At 34.8% G+C, this 12,354-nt stretch overlaps 1 protein-coding gene across 3 annotated transcripts in view; it reads right to left on the reverse strand.

The window, feature by feature from the left end:
* The window catches only part of RP1 (RP1 axonemal microtubule associated), a 188,458-nt gene that overhangs the window by 105,792 nt on the left and 70,312 nt on the right, over window positions 1-12,354 (reverse strand). For all 3 annotated transcript variants that reach the window (XM_039703103.1, XM_039703102.1, XM_039703104.1), the window contains exons 20-25: window positions 10,641-10,773; window positions 10,254-10,405; window positions 7,816-7,970; window positions 5,451-5,509; window positions 5,106-5,147; window positions 1,203-1,366 (exon numbers count right to left, since the gene is read on the reverse strand). In XM_039703103.1, the coding sequence (XP_039559037.1) occupies window positions 1,203-1,366; window positions 5,106-5,147; window positions 5,451-5,509; window positions 7,816-7,970; window positions 10,254-10,405; window positions 10,641-10,773 (705 nt within the window). The remainder of the gene's footprint in view (window positions 1-1,202; window positions 1,367-5,105; window positions 5,148-5,450; window positions 5,510-7,815; window positions 7,971-10,253; window positions 10,406-10,640; window positions 10,774-12,354) is intronic.

Genomic DNA, 12,354 nt, shown 5'->3' on the forward strand with positions numbered 1-12,354 from the left:
GTTCTAGAATGAAATCTCAGGAGGCTATAAAGGAACACCAGCTGATTTACTCAAGTTTTATTAACTTTCTTTTTTCATTACTTTTAACTTTACTGAATATTCATTGTATACTTTTAAGAATTCAAGTAACTACACAGTTAACTATACTTTCTATCAGACTTGATATTTTATTAAGACAATAAAATACATTTTGGTCCCATTCTGTTTTTGTGAGCCATTTCTCTGTGATTCTTATGGTTGTAAGTGTGACTACAGGGATTTTGAAACTGTATGGTATTTTGATTGTTTTTGTGAGGCATGACTGTGTTTTATTTGTTTCCATTATATTATGCTGATCTCTTCCAGCACCTTTTATCAATTAACAGTTTCTTTTTAAAAAACTATGCTAGAAAGTTTCTATCTGGCTGATTTTGATATCAAAAGATATTTTCTGTCCCATCTGTCACTGATTCCCCATCATCTGTTTATTATGCATGAATTATTTAAACCTAAGTGACATATCGCAGATTTAACTACTGCAACAGGTACAGTCCTGACCAAGGAACTGCATGAAGTAGAGAAAATGGCAGGAATCACAGGATCTTGTAGAAGTCCTGAGAAATGCCACATTTCTGAAGCACATCACAGAGACTTTTTTGTCAGTAGAGAGAAATATTTCCATTTGCTTGGAGGAACAGGACAACACTAGTTTAAATCATATGAGTTAACTTAAACTATGTGATTTACCTCTAGTTTCTAGCCACCCTTCATCCCCTTTCCTTCTTACTTTCTCCAATAAAAAGTTCACACAAGAGTAGGCTTCAGTGGAAGTCTGAGGAAGATTGTAAGATTGTGGAAGAATATACAGTTGACCTTTCCAAAGATGGATATGGAACACAAACCATAACCAAGACTATCTTAATACAAAAATGCAAAAAAAGGTTTTTTTTACTTCTTCAAATGAGCATGTAGTGTAAACTGGCACATCAAGAAGATGCAAGTAGGAAGCAGATTCTGAAAGACATGTCTGCCCCATGCAGTTGTGAACACATTGCCTGATTCAAAACTTAGAGTTGTAAAAGTCAGCAGCTCCCTCAGAAATACTTAATCATCCTTGCATGTTTATTTGAGTCTTTTTTATTACCTCTATTATCTAGTTTTGAGAAAAGCTGCTTTGCATTTGTTTTGAATTCTCCAGTGTTCATATACCAGCCATACTGTACCTTAAATGTATCTTCACTCTTGGGATTAAACAGCTGCTGTTTCCCAGATCCCAAAATAATAGGGCCAGAAGCTTTGTTTTCTCCATAAGCATAAAGGAATACTGTTGCTGTTGTGCCAGCTGTTTCAAAATCCCCAGTGACTACAGTTATCTTCCAGTCTCCTTCTTTAAAGTAAAAAAAAAAAAAATTAAATGCTTTTAAAAATGTTACTTATATGAAGCAGTTTACTTGAAAGATGTAATTGAAAGCATAGTTTGGCCCAAGGACTGTGACTACACTGCACCTAAAAGGTAAGGATGTCAGCAGAGGCAACAGAGCATTGCCCAAATACTACATCATTCAAACTCATTTTAAGCAAGTTATGAATTAAGGATTGAGGAGGTTTACACTGCACTAAAGCCAGAAATATGAACAAAAAGTTGAGTGAGATTTCTAGTGCTAACCCTGAGGTTAGCACTAGAAGCAGACCACCATCCAGAGTTTGGATTATGACAACAGTATAACCAAGAAATGCAGCAGGAAAAATGTCAAAGCATCCTGATTAAGTACAATTTCCTCTCATTTTAGGGTAATGTGGTACATCAACAGAGTTCCATTTGCCTGGATGGGGGCATGATACTGAAATCAGCATGAAAAATAAAGGTTTTGTAGAAAATTCTGAACTAGATTAGGACTCATTAGAAAATCATTTTATATAAAGCTCCCTGGCACTAAAGTGTCATCTCTGCTCCCATAAAATGTACACGTTATTTAAATATTCAAAAGCAGCTTAATAAAATTCTTATTTTAAAAAAGAACAATTCATAATTGCAAAAGGCATTTCTACATCTGAAAAGATGGGATTGCACGCTTCTCCACCCCTCATTGATTACAGCTTTTGTCTGTGTGAAACAAGTTCCACACAACGCCTTGAATTCATTCTGTTCAAGGCAAACAACAAATGAAATACCAGCCCCCAGTCATCTTATAAATAAATGCCATAGCGTACACTGCAGTTTTCTTAGTAGAAAGCTGTCTGGTAATGCCTGCATGATTTAAATCTGTTGTCTGACAGAAGTATTTATCTTGGGCCAGCCTCATTATCACTCAGTAATTTGCCCCACAAAAATTGAACTGGAGCAGGAAGTTTGATTTCCTGTTTTCCAAGTCTTTAGAGGTCTGGCTGATGTCTGGTTTGGGAAGGTGATAGAATTTTAAATACACATAAATACACAGCTGGGAATTCAGAAAACAGCAGTAGCTCATTTGTTCTGTCCAATCAAACCTGGCCCACAGACTGCAGGAAGGAATTGTCCCCTGTACTCTGCTCTGATGAGACCCCCCCTGGAATACTGCATCCAGCTCTGGGTTCCCCAGCAAAAGGTTGTTCAGTTTGGACAGGAGAAGGTTCCAGGCAGGTTTGCCTTATTGACAACCATTATATTAAGTTACTTAAAAGAAACCAATATATTAAGTTACTTAAAAGAAAACCATGAATTTTTGCAAGAACAGGTAGTGCTATGTCAAGGGGGAATGGTTGAGGGTAGATTTAGATAAGACATGAAGAATCTTGGTGGTTGTTTTGGTTTGTTTTTTTTTTTTTACTGTAAGGATTGTGAGACACTGGAACAGGTCGCCCAAAGAAGTTGTGGATGTTCCATCTCTGGAAGTGTTTGAAACCAGGTCAGATTGGACTTGGAGAAACCTGGTCTAGTGGAAGATGTCCCTATCCATGTCAGGGGCTGTACCAGGCATCTTTAGAGATTTTATCCAACCCAAACTATTCTACAATTCCATAAAGGAAGTGAAGCATCCAATTTTCACTAAAAAATGTCAGACTCCAGCTTGTAAGAAACTCTTTTGTGCCTTTGAAAATCCTCATCTTCACAGCTTTCTCTATAGATTCACTTCCTTGATTAAAAAAAAAAAAAAAAAAAAACAAAAACCCACAACATTGTACCAGAAAACAAAAGGATAAACATCAATTAGAAGAGTGAAAAGCCTCTATACACTGATGGTGGAAACAAAGAGCATAAGGCAAGGGCTCCCTGCTCCATAGAGAAATTTTAGACAAAATTTTACAGTAGAAATTTTACAAAAATTTCAGTCTTTTCCATTTTCAAACAATACAATGCTAATTTCTTAAAGACAAAGTTCCTTTGAACTATTTGACTGGATGATAAGGGCAATTCCATTTACAAGGGTTTATGAAGAATGGTGCAGACAAGGGGTAAAATATGACCCACTAGTCCTCCTAAAATTTCAAACATCATTCAGAAACAAATACTCGTTTCAAAGCAGGTTAAACATTTTTTTTTTACATGTTCATTAATTAATTGTGCCTCAAATGGTTTTGATGGCCTTTTCTATTGTATTACCTTCTCAAACTCTGTCTTTTTTTAAGCAATGGGGTTCTGAAATGATGCAGTAGTTACTATTGAGGCTGTATTTTCTAGCTAGTTCAGCTCCAACCTCCCAAGTATAAGTTCAGTATCTATAAACTATTTTGTACGCAATTACCCCTCTGAAGGTAAAGTAGGGACTCAAACTTCCTCAAAAACATAATTAAGAAGAGTTAATGAACTATTTTAATTCCTCCATGGTTTGAACTTCTCTATGTTGACTTTGAGGCTCGTTCCTTTTTTCTGGAAGTAGAAAGGACTTGTCTTTGAAACACTGTGCGGGTATAGGAAAATAGTCCTTAAATTTCTAATTTCTCTGATGCCAGAAATCCTCATTGTAGTGCATTGCATGCTTCCAAATAGAAAAAGGGAAACAGTAAGTATTACAAAACCATAGTGATACAGAAAGAAAATGCAATATGGGGAAAGAAAATACAGAAAGAAAAGCTCATGGGGAAAAAAGGTAAGTGAACAAACTCTCAGATCAACCCCTAAACCAAGAATTGCAGCAGTCCCTCTAGGTATAGGATACACAATTTCAAGTCTATTTCCCACTGATCCATATTTTACCAAGTGTCCCAAAAAAGAAGCTATTTGTTTCACACAGTTTTGCCTTACTCTGATTGAGACTTTTGCACAGCTTAAATGACACAGACCCAGCTGTAGGTGCAGAATTTGAGTTATGGAAGGGAAGATCTCTCAAGACAGGCCATGCAAAAGTGAGGTGTGTGGAACAGATAAAGCACAAAGAATAATAAACAAAGAGTAAATTACTGCCTGCTGGAAAAAACATAGAAAGCAGGAAGGACAAAGATACTTGTGACTCAAAAAAAGCCTATTAACGCGACAGGATTTTAATATATTTTCAAAAATAACTGGGTAAAAATTTTATCATTACCACTTGCCATAGAAACAAGGATTAGGACAAGACATTTAGGTCTTCATGGATATTTTGATTGTTACAACAAATTTTGAATAAACATTTTCAAACTTTCTCACAATGCCTTCCAGATCATTGTTCATCCTACAGCATGAAGCACCTCTCATAGTCGAGAAATTCTAATGTGTCTAATTTTAAGAAATTAAATTTAATCTGCTCTGGTTGCGAGGACAGAGAAGTCAACCTGAACAAATATGAAATCACAAGTAAAACAGTAAAGGAAAAACTATTGTTCAGAACAAAACTATATATAGTCCAGGGAAAAGAACCATGTTTTAACATGTTAACAATAAAAAGCTGAAATTAAGACAGATCACCAGTAAGTATTAGAAGAATAGGAATTTTTTAAAAAGCAGAAAGAAAATTAACATTATGGAAAGAAAAATTACAGAATTAAAAGAAAGCATAAACAAAGTTTATTTATTAAATTAAAATGTGAAATTCAGAGTTTACTGAAATGTTCAAATAGTGTGCTATAATTAATGATTTAAAATAAATACAAGTGGCAACAAATGTGTAAAGCAATTAGTTCTGAAACAGAAACAGTTTTCATTAAAATCAGAAAACAAGAGCAGTATTTACCATTTGCATCTTGCATTTTCAGCTGCTGATTTTTTTCAAGCTCTGCAAAAAAAATCCCATTAATAAAGGATCTTTAATATTACAGAAAAGGTTTGAAAGAAGAGATCAAAAAGACATTCCGTTTTTCTAGCCAATACAAGAAAACTCTTTCCATTCATTCCCTCCATACTTTCTCATTATCACCTATACTAATTATATAAATCATGTTGTCTCAGAAATATAGCAAAGCAAGCTGCAAAATCAGTTAACTCTGATATTTACAGTGTAAAATCTGCCCAGATTTCTTCAGAGGAAAAGGATTACTAATTATTCTTTTTACTTCCATAAAGTTACCATAAATATTACCTTGAGGGTACAGCTCAATTTCTGAATGGATTATACCTTGAGACATAAATGGAAACCACCTAAGAATAAGAAAGAAAATAAGAAAGCAGGTAGAAATCAATTTTTATTTACATTACCATATAACTGAATGGTCTATATCTGATTTTCATGCTGAATACATCTAACAGCAATGGGTTTCCATTCCTAAAATTTTGATATTTATGTTACAGTAGAAATTATTTGATTTTACTCAACAAAGAAACTTCTTTTGTGCAAAGTTAAGAGCTATGTAGGTGTAAAATACACTTGTGTCAGATTAAGAGACTCATATGGCACTACTTGTTTGTACAGCTAAACAGAAGAATATAGCACAGAACACTATGGATTGAGAGGTCAGTACAATTTATATGTATCTATTGCAATATTTCTTAAAAATACAGTTCAGAGTTAAAACAAAGATGGAACCAAACACTTCTCTTTCTTATTCCTCCTATCAACTGAGGACAGGTAGATGAGTCTTAAAAAAGGACAAATCAAGGAAAACATTCTTTAGGTTTCCTAGTCATGTTACCCTAGGCTATGTATAATTTTGAAAACTTTTCATTGGAACATGGATTACCAATGGCTTTTATTTCCTCTTGCTTGGTAAAAGATCATCTCTTTTCTTACCAGAAAAGAAATGCAGTAACCTTCTGGGCTGTAGCTTTTTTATATTCTCAGTCCACTTCCATGGACTCTCCAGGAGTGACCTAAATCATTCAGTCTCCTATGAAGCCTGTGATGGGCAAGGAAAGTCCAGAGCAACTTACAAAGTTTCCAATTTTTTGTTTTGAAAACAGTACTTGGCAAATTCATATAAGGGCTCCTCCCTGAGAAATAAATTTTCTCTTACTAAACTACTTATTTCTATCACTTCTGGTAAAAGCTGATGGCACAGGTATCTTCTGAAATCCCAGATGCTAAAAGGTATCAGTAACTAGTAAATACTATGTAATTGAAATCGAGAAGAGGGTGTTAGATGTTCAGAAACTAATATCAGGATTTTAAGACCGATAAAATGCTCGTGTTCCTTTGGTTAAATGAGACAAAGACAGAACTTTTTTCATGTCCTGGATCAGAAAATAGCTCTGTAAAATAAAATAAATGTGTGGCTGAAGATTACTATATTAGATTTCTGAAGAGCAAAAACCTTCTTCCTATTTGAATAGAGAGCCAGTACATTTTGGCAAGCATAGAAGCTACACCTGATCCCCACCACTGACTTATTTAATTCCCCTTCAGTGGAAGGGTTTCCTTGTAGGGAAGTTAGACATTAAGAAACACTTGTTTCTTTTTAGCACTTTCTATCACAGAATAATAAGCATCCGGTGCTAATTATCACAGAATTAACACAGCAAAGTGTCCTGCCATTTATCATTTCTAAGCTATATTACTAGAGATAGCTATGACACAAAGAAAATTTCACCTATATTTTTTTTGCAAAGATAGCTTCTACAGCTAGCAGCTACTGCTGGCCTGCATCCAAATCTGCTCAGAGAAATCCTCAATCTTATATTACTATTAATAAGTATCTTACCACTTGAAGAAAAATCTCAGATCTAGAGAGTTAATCAAGGCAAGAAAACACCTTTATTGCTATTTTTGATGATGTGACACCAAGAATTGCAAGAAGTTGTTGAAGGTTATGTAACATATTCTTTAAAATCCAGACCAAATAACTGGGCAACGTGCATTTATTAAATATTATTAATTAAATGTTATTTATTCTGGTGCCTTGTCACATAGTCATATTGTTTCTCATCACTTTCTTTATTTCACTTGAGTCATGCATATTCCTACAAGAGAAACTGTAAACTGGAAACTCCAAAAGTGGGATTACCATATTTTTCTAAAAATGCAAAATGTAGTATTTATCAATTGACTTTTAAGATGCTCATTTAATAACTTAAATGGAACATCTACAAAATAGTTCCAGGCATCATATTTGTCTCTCTGGCCAGGCTGTAAAGAGAGTGAATGCTAGTCTTGGATGGAAAACCTTGTTTATTTCCCATTTAGAAATACACTTAATTTAGAACATTTCAGGTGCTTTATCTTTCCTTCCTGAAAGGTAAATCACGCTTACAGCACTGATGCTGTAAGATAAGTCTGTACTCTTAATTCTAGCAACACAGACTCAATATAAGTGTTTAACCTTTGCTACAGACCATACAGAACATTAATTCAAGCAATCTGTTCTGGAATAACACATTTTGTGGATTTTATGAAACTGTGAAATAATAAAAAATGTCTTTGTCTGAAAAACTCACATTTAGTACATCAATTGACACAATACTTGTAGCGATACATATTGAGGAATATTTTAAAATATTGCTGTAAAAACTACCTTTCACAATTGAAAACATATTCTGAGTTGCTCTCGGCTTCTCTGACAATGACTTTGTCACAGTACCAGTGCTGGGACTTGGTGCTGGCCTCACAGCGCAACAGCACCTTCTGCAGAATCCCAAGGGACACAGCTTCCACTTCAAACACACTGACCTGGGAGACAGAGGAGACAGCAATCTGCAATTTGCCACCAGTAAGGCAGCCCAGAAACTGAAGTGTGTTAAAAGCCTGACCAATTCCCACAATGTACAAAGATTTCAACTGGTTTGAATGACAGCTGGACTGTATTCAAATAGTTTGGATCTGAAGAGTTAAATGTCTTTTGATGAAGTGTCACGGTAAATAGGAAAGCACAGCCAAAACCTGGATGCAGTAATAGTCCCCCAAAATATTGGGCTTTTACAGCCACCATCCAAAATGCTGCACACAACCCTTTAGTATTGTTTCAATGCCTTGCCATTTACATTACTCTTCTCTTGGTAAGAAACATTTAAATCTGTAATTTCCTTTGCTGATATTACTTTAAATCAGACCTTCTCATAATGTTCTCTTTTTGGTTTCACCTCCTCTACTTACATTTTATTCTACTGCAAGAAACTGAAATCTGACATGCCATTTTCCCCTTGTTATTCATTTAGGCTTGTGCTTATAGTTGGAAAAGATTGTTTTCAGAGAAGCATGAAGCTGATCAGGTCCAGGTTGATAATTTTCTGTCACAGTGAAAAGCATACAGCTTTCTATCTCTAAATGTAATGGTCCAGATCATTCTTCTCAGTACAAAGAAAATGAAGGAAAGAAATACACTGGGAAATTCATATCTGTAAGGTTCTCGGTCCTCAGCAAATGGCAGCACTGAGACTGCCTGTGCGACATTACTTATCCCTTGTGTATAGATAATATATGATCACAAGCTAGTCTCCCTGAAAGATTCCTGCCTCAAAGTGTGCTCAGGAGGACGACAGATTTTTCAGTATCTCCTTTTGTCTTCATTATCTTTATGTCTCTATGCATTATTTACTGCAACCACCCAAAGAGCTCAGTGAAATAGAACTGATTTCCCCAGTGACTTCACCTTTGCACTTCTCCCATAGCATCCTGGTTTTCTGCAACTGCTTAATCTCTTTTTTAAAAGGCCATTCTGCATAATATTTCAATTTACCTACACAGTTAAAGTGCAGAGTTTGCTGCTAAAAGCTGTCAAAGATGCAGAGCGGTGTGGGTGCTCAGCTGAGAAACAGAGGGGTTAATTTACTGAAATATTTAACATTTCAAAGAGCTTACTAGGTGTGCAGAGCACAATTCTATTTGAACTCAGTTACAGCTAGGGTTGTTCAGAGAAGTTAAACTGGTTATGCAGCAATACATAGGCATGAAAAATGTGGTCACTCAGGAAGGTTTTATTTTAAGCAATTTGCCCAATACAATGCAGAATATCTGTGGCAGGGATGAAATCAAGTTGTTCAAGTCAGCATTCCACTATCTCTGCCAAAAATTATATATCCCACTCTCTGCTTTGCTGCTCCAAACAATCCACTGTCTTATTCACCCATTTCCATAACAAAGTGCCCTTTGAACCAGTCCCCTTAGCCCTTGTGTAAATAATATGCTGAATTGACAATCAAGCTGGCTAGAATAATGCCCCCCCAGAAAATTCCACCTAAATTCTGCATTTTAATTTGAATAGAACTTTATCTCTCATACATTAGTAACAGCATAAAATATCTATTTTAAAATAGTATAGATACATTTAAAGTTTCCCAGTGGGTTATGGCTGTTTTTAGCACTTTAGGTACTGCTTTTCATTTGATAATTAAGTGTTCCACTAACAATTGACACTGCTGGTTGTACATACAAGTGTTAATCCTCAATACACCACAAAGGAAGAAACAGGCTCAACAGAAGGTCAAAAGAAGGCTAGTGGCAGAGTTAACATTAAATTCAGTAGTTCCTGGAATTTAACCATACTGCAGAAAATCAGAATGATGTATATTTTACTTTTGGAAGAACTAGGAGGTAATAAATTTAAAGAAAAATTACTTTAACTCTGTCCTGTATTAATTACAATACTTTACTATTACACATTAAAAAGAATACATAACAAACAGACCTACTAAGACCTAAAATCATGGAACAATTTCTGTACACTCTTTTGGAGCCAGCTGTATCTCATCATACTTTAAAAGGATATGTTTTAAATTCATAGGCAGCTCTTCTCACCATCTGAAGCTGAGGCCCTCAAACAATTTTTATTTCCCCTTTCCTGCATATATTTTCACTCATCCTATTAAATCCTGGGTCAGTAGAAAAATATTTTCCTTAGTTCTTAAAAGATATTTAGCTAAACTTATGTGGTATGCTTTATTGCTATTTTTAGGAACCTGTATACAATTACTTAACTATATTCACAAGGCTAGACAAATTGTTTTTCAGACTTACCATTCCTCTCTGAAATGGCACTGGTGTACCACTTTTATGCAGAAGTCTTAGACCAGAATCTCCTCTTTTTCCATAGATGCACAAATAAACTGCACAGTCTGTGTCAGCTTGCTCCAAGTCACCAGTGTGGACATAAACACGGTATAAAGCAACTTCCAGAAATAACCCAAAGAAGAAAATGCAAGTTATATGGAATCACAACTAATTTTAGTCACTATTATAGCTTAATGCTAACAATGACAGTATGTCTGATCTGCAATTAGTTTTCTGGAAGATACTCTCCACAAATCAGTCAAACTATTTGCTTTTAAGATTGCTAGGACCACAATTGGGTTGGCATTAACACTGAAAACCAGGTAGCCAGTATATAAATAACTACACACATACTTGGATAGATAGGTTTTCCAGCTTCCACTACTGGAAGTTCACACAGAAATTCTCTGTCATCACGATTCTTTGATAACCATGTGTTTTCTGGAAAATTCAATGTTTTCTTGCTCCTTAGGTGTTGCAGTATCACCTGAATGAGAAGCAATTCCAAATATAACTCAGTTCCAGTGCTTTTTTTCCCAACAGCAAAACATAATTTTGTATATACAATTTTTTTTCTCTCTCAGAAAAAAGTAACACAATCAGTAAATATGGCACACAAAATTGAAGTATGAAAATATCTTTGTTTTGGCCACTAGTATGCAACAAAAAAATCTGTAGTTGTAATTTCTGGGTTTGCCATTTGAAATGTCCCCAGGTCTGGTTTCAGCACGTAAACCACCTCTATGTAACGCTGTCTGGAGGACTGAGACTGAAAACCTTCTGGTAGCTGCTGTTACATGACACTGAGCTTTTGGAAGATGTGGAAAGATGGACACAGATTTTTTATTTTAGAATGAAAACAGGATGAAACTCATCATCTACATCTTTCTGAACTCTGACAAGTAGAGGACACATTGGAATATTAAATCAATTTGTATTATCTTTGTCTCTTCTACAGCAAAACAAAAAACCTGGATACTATCACCATCTATAAATTCTTAAGATGGTTAGAATTCCTATTTCTAGAGTTAGTTGCTGCTGTAGAGTAAGATAGCTGCCTCACTTGTTTCCTATAATTACAGCACTCTTTATTACATTTTATGAAAGCAGTTTTTGTTGGTCTTGAATTACCATACTTACTACAGGGGTTCTACAGAGGTCTTGACTAGAAAAGGAAATAAAAAATTATCTTTCTGCAGTTGTGTTTCTGAATGTGCATATAATATGCATAAGCTTTGCAAACAAAATTATGAAAATAAGTACTCACATCCAAATTCTAACACTTAGGGAATCAGGGCAATAGATGTCTTTATCTCACTTTTCCAATAAAATATTATTTAAAGTAAAATGAACACTGCTTTCAACACCAAAGCATGTATTTATTCTAATGTGAAACACTTTGGCAGCACTGATTCCTAATCTCTAATATTTATTGGCAGTGCTCCCCCCCACTGATTCATAACAATTGCATATTTTTAACTACTTTTTCAGAAAAACACAGCTTTCAACATGATTTATTTTTTGATCTGAAATTAAGTTTTTTTTAAATCCCTGACTTACCCTGTGAAATTTGGAGCAAAATATTAAAGAAATATTTAGTTACCAGCAGGCTGGAAAGTGGAATATTTATGCTCACATTCAGTTTTACTACAGTCTCAGTTAAGACCTTTGGGTTAATGTAAAAATCTGCTATTATTGCCTAATTCTGATTGTCTAAATCAAGCTTTTTAAGATTATTCAAATGAAAAAGAATAAACTTGTTTCCTTTACAAATTCAACATATGAAACAGACAAAAAATTCTTATCCCAGTTCTAAAAAATGTTTTACATGGGTGTCAGCCTTAGGAAGCATTTAGAACAAATTTTGTCTGGTGAGCATCCCTAAATTTCAAGAGAAAAATAGAATTAAAAAAAAAAAGAAGAAATTATTCACCAAATTGAAAAAAAAGACAGCAGCTTTTTTGTCCTGAAAATATTCATAATTATGAGAAATGGTGGGGCCTGTTATAACTTACTTTGTTTACCTTTCAGCAAACTTTGTTCATTCCTGGCAAGGTATTGTCATGGA

This window comes from Passer montanus, unplaced genomic scaffold (assembly GCF_014805655.1).
Source record: "Passer montanus isolate IOZ18808 unplaced genomic scaffold, ASM1480565v1 scaffold16, whole genome shotgun sequence".
NCBI classification, from domain to species: Eukaryota; Metazoa; Chordata; class Aves; order Passeriformes; family Passeridae; genus Passer; species Passer montanus.